The 17,542-nt window shown below is 43.9% G+C and overlaps 1 protein-coding gene across 2 annotated transcripts; it reads left to right on the top strand.

The window, feature by feature from the left end:
• The first annotated feature begins 4 nt into the window (after positions 1 to 4).
• Positions 5 to 16,344, top strand: ttc17 (tetratricopeptide repeat domain 17). Of its 2 annotated transcripts, none has more exons than XM_079339742.1 (25): positions 5 to 195; positions 778 to 867; positions 1,450 to 1,619; positions 2,015 to 2,126; positions 3,690 to 3,821; positions 3,997 to 4,106; positions 4,220 to 4,367; positions 5,457 to 5,596; positions 6,024 to 6,184; positions 6,521 to 6,633; positions 6,791 to 6,943; positions 7,426 to 7,541; positions 7,762 to 7,918; positions 8,054 to 8,125; positions 8,563 to 8,787; positions 9,679 to 9,898; positions 12,020 to 12,139; positions 12,557 to 12,852; positions 12,934 to 13,090; positions 13,184 to 13,304; positions 13,604 to 13,763; positions 14,111 to 14,194; positions 14,781 to 14,900; positions 15,000 to 15,143; positions 15,242 to 16,344. In XM_079339742.1, exons 1-25 carry the CDS (start codon positions 25 to 27, stop codon positions 15,371 to 15,373), a joined length of 3,624 nt encoding a protein of 1,207 aa, XP_079195868.1. In that variant the 5' UTR covers positions 5 to 24; the 3' UTR covers positions 15,374 to 16,344. The 2 variants fall into 2 exon arrangements, with proteins under 2 accessions (XP_079195868.1, XP_079195869.1); XM_079339743.1 differs by lacking the exon at positions 5 to 195 and adding an exon at positions 244 to 508.
• Positions 16,345 to 17,542: the final 1,198 nt, after the last annotated feature.

Genomic DNA, 17,542 nt, shown 5'->3' with positions numbered 1-17,542 from the left:
AAAAAAAAAAATTGAGACAGAAAAATGGCGGACCTCAGGAAAATCTGTCCTGAGTTTTTGCCCTGTCGTGTCAACTCTTCACGCAGAGCGTCATTTCAGGGAAAGCTTTTCGTCCTCCTCTGTGTTCTGCTGGTGGACTCTGGTGGAGCTACGACACACTGGGTCGTCACGGAGGACGGAAAAATTCAACAACAGGTATGACAGTCCAATGTTAGCTCCTCGACCTGCTAACGCTAACGTCAGGGTGCTAGCGTGTAAAGCTATCATTTAGCATCAACGGTTACATCTATTATGATGTGGTTTGTTTAACTGAACTTCAGTGATGTTTTTGAACCAATTTGTCAGCTTTTGTCACGTTGTATGTAGCGACAATACAACAGAGATATTCGTGTTGTTTGGCTAAGTGTGGTAGCTTAATACGAGCTACCTGTGAACTGACGTTATTTGTATAGTGAAGTGTCCGAGGTCAAGATGACCAAAGTGTTTCAGGCCCATGACAACAGTCCAGGTGGAAACGACTTATTAAATCGTTACAGATAACGACATTTTGTGCGGGTTACTCAGCAGTCTGCTTGTTTTATTTAAAGAGAAAGACTGTTAATGTGGTAGTGTTAGGTGTCGAATGCGCTGAGTTTGCACAGCTGATATGAGAGTTGCATAGACAGCGTTTCTCCACAAACCCACTGCAGTATCCTTTTTAGACGTATCTACAGATTGACTCTCCTTTGACTCAATCGTGCCGTGTCCAAGTTTGCTGAATGCTTTGTTTGTTTTCAGGTTGACTCACCGTTAAATCTGAAGCATCCTCACGATGTTGTGATCTTCATGAGGCAAGAGACTCGTGTGAACTACCTCAAGAAGCTGGAGGTGTGTGTGTGTGTGCGCTGATCACATTATATCATGTGTACTGAAAATGTGCTTCACCTCGGCCCCTCAATTTCATCCATGTAAAGACCTAAACACAAATACCTCTCAACATCGAAATCACTCAAGAAACTTCAACACGTTCAGAACTCGGCTGCCCGTCTCCTCACACAGTCCCGCACCAGAGACCACATCACCCTGGTCCTTCTCAACCTTCCCTGGTTCCCCATCCCGCAGCGTATCAACTTCAAACTGCTCCTGCTCACCTACAAAGCCCCTCATAACCTGGCTCCCCCCCCCACACCTGTCTCAGCTCCTCCACTGACACCCTCAGACACTCACCTCCTTCAACTAATCTTTAAAAACTCCCCTCTTCAACATCGCCTACAATCACTAAGTCAAATCCTTCCCCCTTACATTAATCGTTTATGTTTTGTTTATTGATTGTTGTTTTTTTTTTTTTTTGTCAAAGCGTCTTTAGTTATTTTGAAAAGCTATATATAAAATGAATTTATTTATTTGCAGGATTTTCGTCTGGCATTATTTTGGTTCTTTCTGATTTTGTTCTTGTTTATTGTTGAGCAGAAGCAGCTAGTGGCACAGAAGATTCACATTGAGGAGAATGAGGACCGAGACACAGGGCTGGAGCAGAGACACTACAAAGAGGATGCAGACTGTGTGATGGCTAAAGTTCCCCTGGGAGACCTTGACCTTTATGATGGCACTTATATTTCTTTGGAAAGCAAAGATATCAGGTGAGCTCTTGTCAGCTAAATGTTCAAATGGGGATGACATCCATACTAGACAGCACTTTTTTTGCCAACCAAGTACAAGTACAGGTGCTCACATACAACACTATTTTTTTTTTTACATTCTTACATTTCCATGAATGTTTATGAATCCAAAGCGAATCATGTCGCACAAAGTGCTCGGTTGGATTATTTACACCTGACATTAAACATTTAGGAGTTATTGTCCTTTAAGTTTCAGATGCAAATCAGCTGCCAGAAGAGCTTTTTTATTATTTTGTACCAGGGCATCCCTCATCCATACTGTTTTCTGTTCTTTAATTGGTTAAGGCACCAAAGCTAAACTCTGGAGATGTTATTTGATAAATAAAATACCGTGTTTTTATTCTCTTCTCTTTTAGCCCTGAAGAATATGTGGATTTCCGAACAGCTCTGCCCCCAGATCTAGAAAAACCTGACTGTGCAAAAATCTTTGAACTACCTTATAGTATCCATGCTTTCCAGCATCTCAGGGTGAGTAAAGGCCAAACTGTCCAACAATTTTTAAGGCATTGATTTAAAACTCTGCTTTTAAGACAGGGGAAAATGTAGTTTCAAGATCTATGTTATTGTAGTAGGAACTTTATTCCCACTTTTAAGTTACTTTAAACTCTTGGCCCTCCAAGAACAACAAAACAAATATTTCCAAATATTTGTGTTTGAATTGATGTAACCTTTTCCAGACGTGTGATTAAGTGAGGACGTGGAGTCATGTGGCTGGTTTCAACATCATTTGGGGGAATCCTGCACAGAGTTCAGAACTTCTGTTTTTGATTAAATTCACAAGAGTCGAGCCAACTTTACTGGAAAGCCGTCGTGTCACTTCTATCTTGTGGGAGTTTCTGGCTCTATTCTGCCAAACTTTGGGACGAGTTGATGCATTTTTTTAGATTCTGATTCAGTTCTTTTAAAGACGAGTATCGCTTCTGTCAGAAGCAGATTAAGTTGGACTATTCCAAAGTCACAACTCACGAGATAATCATTTCTGTTTTAGTAGCAACTGTAAAGCTCTCTCTGTAAATGTAACTTCAGATGACCGTAGAAAAGCTTTTGAAAAAGTTGTTCACTAAACGTATTCAGATTCTACTTCTCCTCTGTAGGAGTGATTTTTAGTGTGTGTCATTTCAATCTACTGTAAGTGCAAATTGATTCCAGTGCACTTCTTATTATTAAACAGCTGGAGGTTTATACAAGCTTTATTGATATATATATATATATATATATATATATATATATATATATATATATATATACACACATATATATATATATACATATATGGAGGGAAATGTGGTTCAAGTCGGTGTCAGTTGAGAAATGGGATTTTCCATCGTACTGCTCACACGTGTTCTTCTCAGCTGAAGTCCTGTCTTCTTTCCTTTTCATCATCATCATCATCTGTCCCAACCGTCACGAGAACGTGAAAATCCCTTCATTTGACAGTCGTATTCCCAATGCATTATGGGGTGTCCTGAGAGACGTAGCATTATGTAAACACCGTCAGGCTCCAGATTTGTTTCGCTAATTTCAGAGACAGCAGAGCAGCGCATCCAATGGTGGCGTGCTGCAGCTCCTCTGTGTTATCCTGCCTTCAGTATGCAAAACCTTCAGCTGACAGAGAATCAGATTAATTCCTCTTCAGAATAGTTTGCGTTCAGAAATCCAGATCAGTCTGTGGATGTGAAGAACAACATGATGTAATCGCAAGTTTGCATTGTAGTCTGACCGTTTTTTCTTCTTCTTCTCTTTACCCTGAGTAAAGACTAAAGAGCAGGGCCAGTTTTATGATTAAGCAGCATTTTATAAAAGTGTCTATTCAGTCTACTGTCAGAGTTTAGAAAAAGCTCGATCGCCCTGCAGTGAAGTGAAGCAGCACATTGTGGAGAGTCACAGAAACAATCTGAGGGTTGGCCTGTGTTTCACTGGGCCCACATATAACACTACTCTTAATGTTAACAGCAGAAATGTGGCCTCTGTGTCGGACTCAGTGCCAGCTGGAATATCTGCTAACCGCCTCGTCCTTGCTGCTTCTTGCAGGGTGTGCAGGAGAGAGCAAACCTGACCTCCCCACTGCTTTCTAAGGAGGATCCCATTTTTACTTCACTGTCTCACAAGCTCGGCCGCAGCGTCGACGAAGTGGGCCATCGCATCCATCAAGAGTTATCCAGGGTAAGGTCCGCCTGTGCACTGTGCCTCATTGAACATTTAAGACTGTTGTTTCCCTCACCGAGCAAAAAAAAAACATGTAGCAAAACAATGCACAGCACAGACACGATGCAGGACAGTACATTGAAGAGTCTTTTTTTTTATTAGTGAAGTGTGTGTGTGTGTGTGTGTGTTTCAGAACTCGTCGTCCTGGGTGCTGTACAACATGGCGGCTTTTTACTGGCGTATGAAGAATGAGCCTCAGAGGGCGGTGGACTGCGTGGTGCGCGCTCTGCACTTCTCGCCGAGGTACCGTCACGCCGACCAAACCGCCACACTTCCCCGTTGTTTGTGTTGAGAGAGCGGCTCGCTGGCGTGCACGTTCTCACACTGCGTGCCTGTTTTTCGTGTTGTACATGCAGGAAGCACAAGGACGTCGCCCTGGTCAACATGGCCAACATCCTGCACCGGGCCCACTTTTCAGCAGATGCTGCTATTCTCGCCCACGCTGCCCTGGACCTGACCTCAGACCTGTTCACCAGCCACTACACCTTAGGCAACATTTACGCTGTGAGTCAACCTGAAACCAGTCCACTGCACTATTTACACCCCCAGGATCTGTTGCGTGCGCTCAGGACCTTTTCTGCTTGATGTGTGATATTAAAATATGAAACCTACCTGGTTCACCCAGGGAACTATTGCAACGTGCATTTATCCAGTGAACTCGAGTTTATTGATTTAGTACATGGAGTGATGTCACTCCTCTGCCCAGCTGTCCTCAACTTCCAATGCAAAGCTGGTTTTGGTAAGAAATACATTTCTGATTAAAAATGTGCCAACTAAGCTCCAGTAAGCCCATTTTGAATTCCTGTGATTTCTCTGCTAATATCGCTCCTGGTTAGAAATGAACTTTGTCACCTACCCGCCACTGTGACTGCTGGACTCGCTCTTTTTTCTTTCTTTATTGCCTGCCACTTTATTTTACAGGCAGCTTCATGTAAGGATGTCTAACAACAAATCAAGGCCTCCTGTATTCAAGTAGTGATGGGAAATGTTTTAAAACCTTCTTTGTCTCGCTCATGAACAGAAAACACTTTTACTCGATATGTTTCACTTTATTATTTTCAGGCTGGTAAGAGCTTTGTAATGCAGACGTGTGCTCTTTCAGCTGATGAAGCAGAGAATCAGTTTGTTCGTACTTTTATTTAGCAGCCCGATTCAAAAAAACAACAACCTGTATTAGCGGGATGATTGGTGCTAATGTCTAACCCTGATTCTGCTACAGCAGCTGTGTAAAGGTGTGGGAGGGAGGAGTGTGTACACAGTGTTTGCACACTTCTTGATAAGGATTTTCCTGCTCGCTCTCCGTCTGCTCTTCAGGTTCATGTTTCCCTGATCACACAGATTGGAAGTTTTCAGCTGTCATCAATTTCTTAAGACACTGCTGTGAATCGAAAGCTTCAGGATATCGCCACATTAAAGGCAATCATGGCACGAACTTAGATGCATGCCTGGTATATTTCTAAACTAATCTTTATGTAAGAACTTGTGTGTCTGTTCACCTTTTGTTATTTTTGCGACGCCCGGATTTCAACATGAAACAAATCTGTGTACTATATCTAGATTTGTCTGTTTCCTCTTCTATCACTGTCCCACCAGATGCTTGGGGAATACAACCACTCGGTGCTGTGCTACGAGCAGGCGCTGCAGGCCCAGCCAGGCTTCGAGCAGGCCCTGAGGAGGAAACATGCTGTGCTCTGTCAGCAGAAGCTGGAGCAGCGCCTGGAAGCCCAGCACAGGTAGACCAGCTCTTCTACGCACACACACGCGCACACTGAGGTCAGGCTGTTTCAACAGGATTACTCCATACTGCAAACAACACCAAAAGATTACAGGTATTAACTGTGATATAAAGTCATCTCCCAAACAAACAACTCACCAGTATAAATGGAGCCTGATCCTGGGTCTGCCTGCAGGAAAAGGCTTTCTTATACCTCAAGTATCCCTACCTGTGAGCAGTTAGGAAGATGACCTTTCTTCATAATCTGGGACTGAATGTTCCAAGGTTTCATTTGACATACTGTGGATAGTACCATTTAGCATGTCATGTAGATGGATAGAGAGAGAATGCAGGTGTGTTTTCCCCCTATATCGAGCCTTTAACACTGGACATGTGCTTGTACAATGCTCATGTTACATTCCTTCCCTCTCCCGCTCTCTTTGCAGATCCCTGCAGCGGACTCTGAACGAGCTGAAGGAGTACCAGAAGCAGCATGACCACTACCTTCGTCAGCAGGAGGCTCTGGACAAACACAAGCTCCTGCAGGAGGAGCAGATACTCCGCAACATCATCCACGAGACCCAGATGGCCAAGGAAGCCCAGCTCGGTATGATGCACAGGTCACATAGAGAGAAGGAGAGTTTGAACTCACCTGAAGTATTCTTGTACTGTTTGGATTTTTTGTTTAATATATAATTGTGGAGGTGATGCTTTACATGGTCCAAAGAAAATGTAAGAAGAGTACTAATCACGTGACCATTCGCTTTAGAAGAGTTGAAGCTATGCAACATAAACTGTCTTTGACGGATAACGTCGGCTGTGAAGGTCGTGCGTGTCACTCCACACACACACACACACACACACACACACACACACACACACACACACCTGCTGACGAGCTTGTGCAGAGCAGCGCTCAGTATTGTGTCACTCTGTGGTTTAGGAAATCATCAGATGTGTCGCCTGGGTCAGCAGCAGTGCAACCTCTACTGTCCCTTCGACCTGCCTGTGCGCTACCACCGCGGTGATCTGTTTGAACATGTTCACTACGTCCAAGTAAGTCCTCTCAGAGATGACGAGCACCCTTTGAAGGGCCTGCTGTCTAAAACATAATGGAAGTCAAAGAAGTGACATGTATTCTGTCTTTAAAGGAAAGTCGGTGCATATTACAGCGTAAGTGGAGTATATTTGGTTCTTCTCTCTTTGATCACAGTTTGGTGAGGAGGTGTCCGTTGCATCTAGCGTGGCGCTCGTGTCAGAGCGCAACTCAAACCAGACGGCAACCAGCCCCCATCTGCATCCCTCTGTGTCCGGAGACCAGGACCCTGCTGCTGCCCTGTGGGGCAATCGACAGGATCACACACAGGCAAGACGGACAACTGCATTCTTGTTTTTTTTGTTTGTTTGGGCTCGACCGTTTTAGTCGGGCTGTTTGAGATGGAAAGTAAGAGGACAGATGATAACGATTCCTCTGTTGTTAAAGTGTTGCCTCTGTGAAAGTTTACATGATCTCTTGTGTATAAATTGAATTAGAGCCAAAAAAGGTATCAAGGGAAAAAATGAATTGGACATGAACATATATATATATATTTAGTATATTTACTGATTGTGAGGAGGACTTATATAGGCTGCATGATTAATGTGGCATTAATGTGTACATATGGCATGTTAGCGTTAGTAATATAGAGGTAGTGTTAGCTTGGTGGTGATTGTTGCCACATATGTTAGTGTAATGACCTGCCTCACACTTTGTCTGTTTTCTTTTTTCTAAATATTTTTTGTAATTCTCTATTATATGGAAATACTTTCCAATAGGAATCTTGTAACCTGAGTATGTTTTGGCTTTAGGACATACAGAAGATGTTGTGGCCTCAGAGGAGTCACTGTGCACACGAGTACCCAATTGTTCCCCCTCCCCACCTGCTGCCAACCTTCTACCTTCCACCTGAAACTCAGGGCCTCAGGTCAGTACATGACCCTGTATTTGGGGTCTTTTATGTTGCTATTTAACAATGTTACACTCGAGTTTGAAGTTCCTCCGAATAATCTTTTAAAAACTGCGGCAAGCGTCAAAGCAAAGAACCCTTATTTGAATCGAGGCTGGAGCTTAAAGCTTTCAGATTTACAAATCAAAACGTTCCATTAACAAATGATCTCTGAGTGAAATGTGTTGTGTCCATGCAGCCCTGTTGCTACCGTCCTCTACGGGAGCAGCAGTCCTCCTCAGACAGTAGCTGTGCCAAACTGTGGTCCCGTACCCCAACCATATCCAGCCCTCCTGCCGGCCTCCCTGGACTATCCTCTGGAGGAAAAGGAGCTGCCAGATCCCCACGCCTCCCAGGTACCTGCCGCTCTGATTACTTCAACGAGCGTGTGATTTGAATAAACAAATACTGGTTTACACAATTATTCAGCTCTCTTGTCCTGGAGTGATCACCTGTTGATGAAGCATCATCACTATGACTCTGTGTTACAGATACTGCAGTCACGCAGTGGAGGATGGACGCTGGAGCAGATCGGCTCCAGAATAGCTCAAGCTATAAAACAAGTACGAATGCCCCTCCCTCCTCTGTCTGCAGAGTAGCTCTTTCACCACCTCTTGTTTGTTGTTTGAGAGTTTAAACCTGGTATATTTGTTTTTAAATCCTGAAAGGTCCTGATGGAGAGTCCTTTTGATACATGTATGTTATCTCTGAAATACCTGATTTCACAAAAACAACCGGTCTCAAATGTTTGCGCTGAATACACAGTGACTTTATTTTCAAGGTAAAATGGCTGAGTCATATTGAATCCCGTTCAGTCAGTTAAAGTGTGCACATTTGAGGCTGACCCTGAAGGTCACAGCTGAGGACAAGTCTGTGAGTGATGGACTGCTCACATCTCAGTGATAATTCGCTCCACCTGTTTAGTATATTCAGAATCCAAATAATAAGGCCGTTAGCTGTTCTTCTTTCAGCTCCTACATTCTTGCTTGTGTTTGTTTAGGCCGCTGTACCTCGCTGGCAGATCCACAACGAGGCGGCTCTGTTCTGGCGGGCCAAAGGCAACGGCAGCCGCGCCCTTCAGTGTCTGCGCCAAGTGTTGAGCTCAGCTCCGCCCTCCCACCACCATTTGTCCCTCACCAACGCCGCTAACCTCCTGCTTCACCACGGCTTGACCACCCACGCAGAAACTCTGCTGGAGCAAGCGCTGGCTCTTAATTCGTCAGAGGTAAAGGCAGGATTGTTTCTGGTTTGACTTTCTTACTTCTGCAAAGACACTGGCAGGTTTGGTCAGCGTGTCAGGTGTTGTAGGTAATGGAAAAACTCTGAGAGCTCTGTTTGAGTTAGATCTGGGAATAACTCACAAGGGGGGGGGAGAAATCACAGGAATTTTAGGCTGAAATAAATACAACAGTGAGGATTAGAAATGATGAAACTGAATCAAACTACAAATAAATGAAAGTTATTTTAGAAAGATGGAGAAATAGTCTGAGACCGAGACCTTAAAAAAAAAAGGGGTCTAGAGACCAGACATAGTTCTACACTACGAGCTGACATAAAAAGTCACCCTGCCTCCACACCGGTCAAACAACATTTGAATGCCATGTTATGCCTTAAAGTCTGCTGACTTTTAGTGTGTCCACACATTTTTGCCTTTTCACAATTAGACACATGAGGCTGAATAATGAAGATTATTATAATCAAGCTTATTCCAGGAGCATGAATTGAATTCAGTCCTCTGCAGTGGCATAGAAACCCGTCTGCATTTCGACCTCCGCCTCACTGAAGTGGCCAAAAAGAAAAGTGCAATATAAGCAAGTGAATCAGTCCGCACTGAAATCGATGGTGTTAACCCTGAGAGGATGGGGGGCTATTTAGAAGAAGGATGTGTATCCAACAGAATACCCAGAAGGCAGCAGTACGGTGTTTGTACAAAGGTAGAATAAATGTAAGTAAAGTAATGTAATTTAGGGGAGTGGGAACTGAAAACACACGGCTCACTTCACTCAGTGAAATCAAACCGAGACAGTAGTTGATTGTTTTTGTAGTGAGTCCATCTCTGCTTCCCTGTCGCTAATGTTTCCCCCCTGTGTTGTTTTACTTTGTGTTCCTCCCTCAGCCCCACACCCAGCTCAGCCTGGTGAGCTTGCAGTTGGCCCAGGGCAACGTGACAGGTGCTCTGGCCTTGTTCCGCCACATCCTGCTGACGGCTCTTTCCTCCTCCTCCTCCTTTACGTCCCTGGCTGCCTGTGAGCAATGTCGCAGCAGCCTACCTCTGCTGCGCTGTCTGCAGTTTTACCCCTTCCTCTACAATCTTTCCCACAGACCACCCTGTTCAGGTTAGTGAATGAAAACACACGCAGACTTAATTCACTCTGCCTCTACACGCCCTACATGTATTACAGCAGGGATTTAACCGAATCACGATGGAGGTCTGAAAAACTGATTTTGAAGTGTTGCAAAATCACAACCTGAAAGACTTTTCCTGTTTTTATCTTGGGTTCGACATTTCATCACTGGTCTTTTTGAACTTGTGTTCTCAAAACAAACCTCTTTGTTGCTTAACTTGCTGTATTGTATGAAAGTATTTTGACCAGGTTCGGACCTGCCGCTCTGACTCGTGGATTCAAAAGTCTACCTGTCACCCACTTTTTTAGAGATCCTAATCCAGGAGGTGCTCTTTTAAAGACGCACTGTAAAGCTGTTTGAGTACACATCCTATCACTGTGTAGGTTCTCAGTCTCACAACCTGTCTCTGACATGAATAGGGGCGGAGCCATGCGGGCCTCATTTAGGACTCGCTGACTCAGCTGATAAAGTCAGAACGGAACAAACAGAAGAGCGGGATTTAAATAGTTGTTGTCACAAAGCACTTTGTTACATTCCTTTTTAGATACCCTCCACGGTGACTGGTAGGTGGAGCTAATTCACCCACCCCAAGTCTGAGCTGCATCGTAGTCCCACTGTAGCAGAGAGACTGAGAAGTAAAACCAGTCCTTGTTTTCATTTGAACATACTGTTTATCAGGCCAGCCTAGCTCATTTTTTTAGTTTTAAGTTGTTAAAAACACAACAACAAATGTGCGATACTGGTAAATCTTCATATTCCCACAGACACAAAGACTTTTCAGACAGAAAATAAGTTTTCTGTTTAGTTTCCCCAGTTGTCGCTGCGTGCTTTCTAAACGAGTCACTGCACTAAAACTCATCGTGCACAGACGGGTTCTGAAGCGCTCAAGTTGTCCCCTGAAGCCGCCAGAGTACCGCTGGAAAAACAAGTAGTATGTTGTGCTCTGGATACGAAAAAAGACTGCGCCCTCTTCTTTATTCATTTGAGTGGGAGGGGAGAGAAAAGTGCTTTCAAGTGGAGAAATTTGGCTACTCAATAATTTAGGCTGCAGAAAATAGCTGAAGCCAAATTTAGAAGAGTCTATATTTTACTCTCCAAGCTAAATACTGCTCCCATAAAGCACACAAAGTACAAAAGGTCACTGAGGCACTTTGAAAAACACGCCCACCTCATGTCAGGTTAAATGACAGGAAAAAAAAACAAACACTCAAACTTTTCACCACTCCTGTCACTCCCACGTCTTTGTGTTCGTAGAGCCACAACATGTTGTGAGAAGTTTGTTTTATTTTCAGTGCTTGTTAAAAACACACACTCAGAATGTTACTTTGAAGCTTACAGGTGCTCATATGTAAAAGCTCCACACCTCAACATTCAGATATTAACGATCCCTCCTCTGTAGCTGAGAAACCAAATAAAACAAACGGCCCTGTAAGACTGTGGTGAGCAGATCATGTGTGCGTCATCACCATCTTGACAGTGTCACAGACGAAGAACACACGTGCTTACCCATCCTTTCATCGTGTCTGTTGTCTCTCTCATGCTTCCTGTAAGATTTCAACTTGAAGTAGCATAGAAGGAGTTTAAAAGTCTCCGCGTCATGGTGAGAGTTTCAGAGCTCTCTTGGCTGATTAGAGAAAGCTCAATGGATTCTGTGTAGAGACTCCACACTGTGCCGAATCCATTCACCTCTCTACACTGCAGAGAGATATCATCTGATTTCAAAAAAACAAACACAGTTGCTGTGTGAACATTTGAAATGCATCACATACTCTCGAGGAGAGAATAGAGAAGAGCTGGTGCAAACGCGTTCATGATGTTTAGTTTCAACAGATATATGGCTCACTGACGGAGTCCTGACCAGAGCACTGTTCACAGAGAGAGTTTAAGGTTAGAGCTTTAATTCACAGGGTGTGTTCGTAACCTCTGAGGACAACTCAACCTCCCACTCAGGTTCACTCGTTACATCTTCTGCAAACTAGATTTACACTCTGCTATTTACGACTGACACAAACTGTCACATTTCTTCCCTAACATGTCTCAGCTTTAAGTCTGTGATCATGGTGAGATTTCAGTTGTGAGCGTTAACTTAAACATCGCTGTTCTGGATGCAGATGGTGCTGCCTGCATGAGCGAAGATGACATTGGTATACAGCTGGAGGAATGGGAGGGCAGCGAGGAGAGGCAGGATGCACCGTCCATTTCCGCCATGGAGGAATCGTTGCTCTTTGAAAGTAAGAATGTGACTCAGCGACGGTGATGTGAGAATCTGTGTCTCCAGCGTTGCTGGACCCACGGAGCAGCAGGTCTGAAGACACGACGGAGTGACTCGGATCTGTGCGGCTCCACGTGTGACACAGCTTCGTACTGCTGCAAAGATAACACAGATTATAAACGCAGCAGTGTGTAAATTACGCCACCAGGGGGCAGTCAATCAAAAGAAATGACAAAAGATGACGTAAAGGTGGGCGGGGAATCACGGGAGGGATTATTTATTGTTTATGGTGAAATGGAAATGTCTTGACTAGAACATTTCACTCAGTTATGTAGGTTGGCTAAATTCACGTCTCTCTGAAGAATGTCTCTGTCATGATCACTTTGTTAAGTGTTACTGTAGCCCCTCTCACACCTGTAACCCCTGCACTCTTCAGAGGTCATCGTGGACAGTAATGGATCGGGGGAGGCAGCTGGACAGCCGCAGTCTTCTCCCTCTCCCTCAGGATCAGCCAACATGGCCTCCCCGTTCGGGAGCGGAGCGGCAGAAGGGGAGGAGGAGTGGCAGCTGAAGGAGGACCTGATGGGAGCTTTTGAGGGAGCGCTGGATGTCGGAGGCAAACGAGGGGACCTCAGAGGTATCCGGGTGCTAAAGAACGACCGCGTCATGGGTGCCCGCGCGGGTGGTGGGCCTTGTTTTGGAAACTGCGAGGACGATGAGGGAGCTGAATGGGTAAGCGTACGTTCAGATCCCGTTTTCGAGTCCTGGATGGGAGTGCCGTTTATGAGGCTGAACATGCCTTCTGTTCATCAGATCACTTTCCAGGTGAAGCGGGTCAGAAAGGCGAAGGTTGATGGTTTAGAGAGCGGCGTCGGCGGCTCTGATGACACTCAGCTCATGGAGGCACTGCCTGGAGGACATTCTGTCTTAGAGATAAGCGGGCCAACGATCCCATCGCCTGGCCCTTCAGGTAGCTCATCATACACCTGCATCCCTCCCCCAACACAAACAGAGAAGAAAGCAGCGAGTGATGTGTCATTGGCGTTTGTTGTTTTTGGGACAGGTCGCTGGAGGGATTACACAAATCTTGGCTGGCCTGGACCGGAGGAGTGCCAGCGGACACGAAGAGTAGACCTCACCACTGTAGCGAGCACCTGGCTCGCTGTTTCTGCCAAGAACATTGAGTAAGTTCCTCACTGTCCTAATCCGGGTCACTTCCTTTCTTTTAATGCTATATCCTAAAACTTGACTTCCAAAGAGTCTGAAAACATCCATTCATGGAAAAAGACAACGGGTCGATTAATTTTTTACTAAAGCATTTGAGAGAGAAACTGGACAAAGTTCTGTTGGGAAATGTGTATTAATCAAGGCATATGTGTCGTGACTGTATTCAGTTAGTGTTGAGTGTTTTCAGTATAAAAACATAAATACAAAAAAATTATAAATATTTGAATTAATTTTTTGCACAATTGTCTCATTTCAGCATCACAGAGCACATAGACTTCGCCACTCCACTCCAGGAGCCAGCCGCTGAGCCTCTATGCAATGCTAACCTAGCCGCCAGCATGCACACCCTGGACCACCTGTCCGGAGTCGCCAATCGAGCCGCCATCCACTACACCGGAGAGAGCCAACTGCGCGAGGTGGGCGGGTCTTAAAAAAGAGACGTAGTGCAGATTAGAAGAGTGAACGTGTGTCGCTCCGTCTCACGGCTAAACGTCGGGACTGACGCGTTGATCACTGGTCAAGACAAAAACGTTGAAGGTTTCAGTTTACAGGGGAGCGACGACCAAATATGAATCTTACTACTGAAAGGTTAACGGCAGTTAAAATTTAAAAAACAATCAGCACGCATGCTCATGGTCAGTCATAGGCGAAGAGCAAACGTTGTATACTCAATCACTCCTGACTTTAATCTTTCATTAAATCACCATCACTGCCTCACTTTACAGTTCACACTCTCATTTCCTCTCTCTTTCCAAACCTCCAGGTCCTGCAAAACCTCGGCAAAGATAAGTTCCCCCCTCAGTCCTTTGAGCAGGTGGGAACACGCATCGCTAAAGTCCTGGAGAAGGTGACGACTCCCTTAGTTATTCAACGTGTATGCATTCAAAGAAGAGGCCTTTTGACCATGTTAGATGTCAGCAGAGAATGCTCTCTGTCTCGAGTGTGATTCGTTTCATTCCCTGTTGACTATTTGAATAGTGATGATCGTGTGTTTGCAGAGGATCATATTTAACTTCAGTGTTCATTGTAAGTGCACACAGAGGGGCAGTGGCCCCTTTGTTCTCTTCATCTTAAAAAAAACCCTCCAGTTGTCTATTTCAGACTGATAATCAGAAGCACTTTGTTTGCTCTTTAAACTTGAGCTCATTTGGTCTGTTGAGTTCTTAAAACTCTTTATTTCAGACATGATGTAGCTCACAGCTTTATCGCTGACGGTTTCTGTTATCAGCTCGTGCAGTCAGTCTTGGTCTTGCAGAGTTTGTCGTAAAACGTGATTCCTAGAAAACCTCCGAAGATAAACACTATCAGTGATTGTACTCGCTGTACACTGGAGTTAAACGAATCAAATGTCATGTCTCTGAGGGAAGAAAGATTATCAACAGCCAGCTTTACCCTCCACTCGGTGAGATTCTAACTGTTCATTCAAACTGCAGAATCAGACATCCTGGGTTTTATCCAGCATGGCTGCACTCTACTGGAGGGTCAAAGGTCAAGGCAAGAGAGCCATTGACTGCCTACGTCAGGCCCTGAACTACGCTCCTCATCAGATGAAGGCAGGTTACCGACCTTGTGCTGAATAAGCCTTTCAAATAGGTTTTCAACCAGATCCAAAAAGATGACTAATAGTTGTTTCCACTTGGATCTTAACGCAGGACGTGCCTCTCATCAGCCTGGCCAACATCTTCCAGAACGCGCGGCTGTGGGAGGACGCTCTCACAGTCGCTCGTATGGCAGTAGAGATCGCCCCACACTTTGTCGTGAACCACTTCACCCTCGCCAACGTCTATATAGCCATGGTAAGAGCTGTCATCACCTCTGTGTGCTTCTTCCCTTGTAATAACCACCTTTTAATAACCAGCCTTTTGTTGACAGCTGTCTTCTGTCTCCTTAATAGGAGGAGTTTGAGAAAGCCATGCGCTGGTACGAGTCCACTTTGAAGCTGCAGCCAGAGTTCGCCCCTGCCAAAGATCGACTAAGAACCATTCAGTGTTACCTGCTTACCAAGAGGGAACGCCGTCAGCCCTAAACCCCACTAATTTAATCTTTAAAGTACTCAGCAATCATCCACACAGATAAAGAACATTCTCTCACACACACACACACACACACACACACACACACACACACACACTCACTCATCTGAAGACCACAGACTTCTCGCACAAACAAAGCATTGATTCTAGATAAGTTATCAAGATTCCTACACAGGAGAATGTGGATTCTTTCTCTTTTTAAGATCCAACTCCCCAGAGATTTAGCTTTTAAAAGTACAACTGTAGATAATTTTACCCATAATCTCATCTTTCAAATGCAGGACCTCTTGTTATCTAAAGATCAAGATGTTAGAAAAAGGCCCAACTCACTTATGTTAGCTTCATCTGGAATAAATGGAGGTTGGTTGAAATTGAGTAAGCTCCTCAAGTGACAGTCTTCTTTTATTTTCTGCTCTATTTCAATTAAACTCGGGCTTCATTTGAGGAAGAGATGACATTCATTTCATTATTTTTTTTTAAATGTGTCATCTTTTGTCGGAGGCTTCGGCATCTAGGAGCTCCTGGGAATAATGGCACACTCGAGCCTGACGCCGGCACCTTGTTTCATTGTGACTTCATTGGAAATGTAAAATGAGAGGATTGGACTCATTGTTTGTTTAAATCTTTAGCAGCAGAGATGGTCAGGGAGTTTCCTCTAAACTCAGAGCTTAAGGAGTTTTAATTGAACAGTCTACACCCTCACTTCTTCTGATGAATGACAATTCTCTGTTGGTTTTTTGCACTTTTAATTTCTTTATCATTCCTATTTAAATGGGACCGACAAACTGTTTGTTAAAAACAAAAGAGAGAAACTCAGATATGCTACTATATTTGCTTCTTAACTTATGGAAATCATACGGCAGAAAAAAAGATTTGCCAGTGACCATTTAAAAAAAAAAAAAAAACCTCTAAAAAGTGAAATCTGTATTAAATGTACAGTATTAAAGGCAGTGTGTGGATTTCATCCGTTTCTTTCTCCGTCTATTTTTCTTCTATTTCAGAATGGCAAACAAAGTGTTGGACTTGAAGCTTGAATAAAAGTGGGGAAGTTTTAGCATTTCATCATCAACTATTAACAGCATCTGGGGGACGCTGGTAGTCTAAACCCTAATGTACAGAGGCTGTAGTCCTCTAGAGCGGGCAGCCTGGGTTCAAATCCCTTCTGTGGCTCTCTCCCTGCATGCCTCCTTCTCCCTGGTTTCTGACTCTCCACCATCCTATCTCTGCTTTTTATGCCTAATTAAAAGCCCAGAAAGACTGTTTTTTTAAATATTGACAGTGTTACTTCAGAATCGTTGTTTGAAAACATGAAAGCAGCCTTCTTCTACTTGACATTTTCTAACTAGCCTGATGGTGGCACTGTCCAACCTCTTTTAGGCACACACTGTTTTATCAACTCCTACAATGTTTTAGTATTACAATGGTGCGTTTATGGTCACTTCTCAGATGATTTCATATAAAATAATTCTGAACCCTCACAGTTAAGATACCTGACATGGAAACATGCGTCCACCTCTTTTATATTCAACCCTCTCATGACTGGAATAGAAAACTGCATTAGCATGCATTAGCATGTTGATCCCTGAGTAGATGCATGTAGCTCTAAAACAGAACATAGTGGAGTAGAGGTAGGCATAGTAAACTGACCTTTAGCCTGTAAAGAAAAGCTGCGTGTCCTCCACTGCACAGCACAAAGTATTAAAGACACGTACCAGCTTATTTCAGTGTTTTTTAGAAATGCATCAGGTTTGAAAAAGTGCAGGTTGTAGCTTTAACAGCAGCTGGGACTTGGATCTTAAATGCAAAGCAACATGGTGGTGTCCGAAAACCATTTAAAAACAATGAGCAAGCTATTTCACACGATGAAAAAAACACTGATAGAGAAAATATGAAAGCACGAGTGTAGGTGAGTTAGAAACTTAGAAGGTGCTCACATGGAAACCACGTATAATAAAGATGAGGCAAAATAAAAACGTTAAAAGAACCAAAATATCACAGCTTAGATACAAACAGCGGGAGTTCAGTTACATGAGATGAAAAGCTTCACAAAGAGGATTTATTCTTTGTAAACTAACAATGATATACAGTCATTGATTAAATGAGCACGGCCCAATATTAGACCAAGAGCTGTTTTCATATAGAGGAGGATGGAGATTGTTTAG

The sequence above is a fragment of the Symphodus melops genome (assembly GCF_947650265.1).
Source record: "Symphodus melops genome assembly, chromosome: 3".
NCBI lineage: Eukaryota > Metazoa > Chordata > Actinopteri > Labriformes > Labridae > Symphodus > Symphodus melops.
This window is presented reverse-complemented; position numbering and strand designations above follow the sequence as displayed.

Coding starts and splice junctions, on each gene's coding strand:
- ttc17 (XM_079339742.1), top strand. CDS start 25: ATGGCGGACCTCAGGAAAATCTGTCCTGAGTTTTTGCCCTGTCGTGTC. Junction 2,127..3,689: donor ATGCTTTCCAGCATCTCAGG/GTGAGTAAAGGC, acceptor TGCTTCTTGCAG/GGTGTGCAGGAGAGAGCAAA. Junction 4,107..4,219: donor GCTCTGCACTTCTCGCCGAG/GTACCGTCACGC, acceptor TTGTACATGCAG/GAAGCACAAGGACGTCGCCC.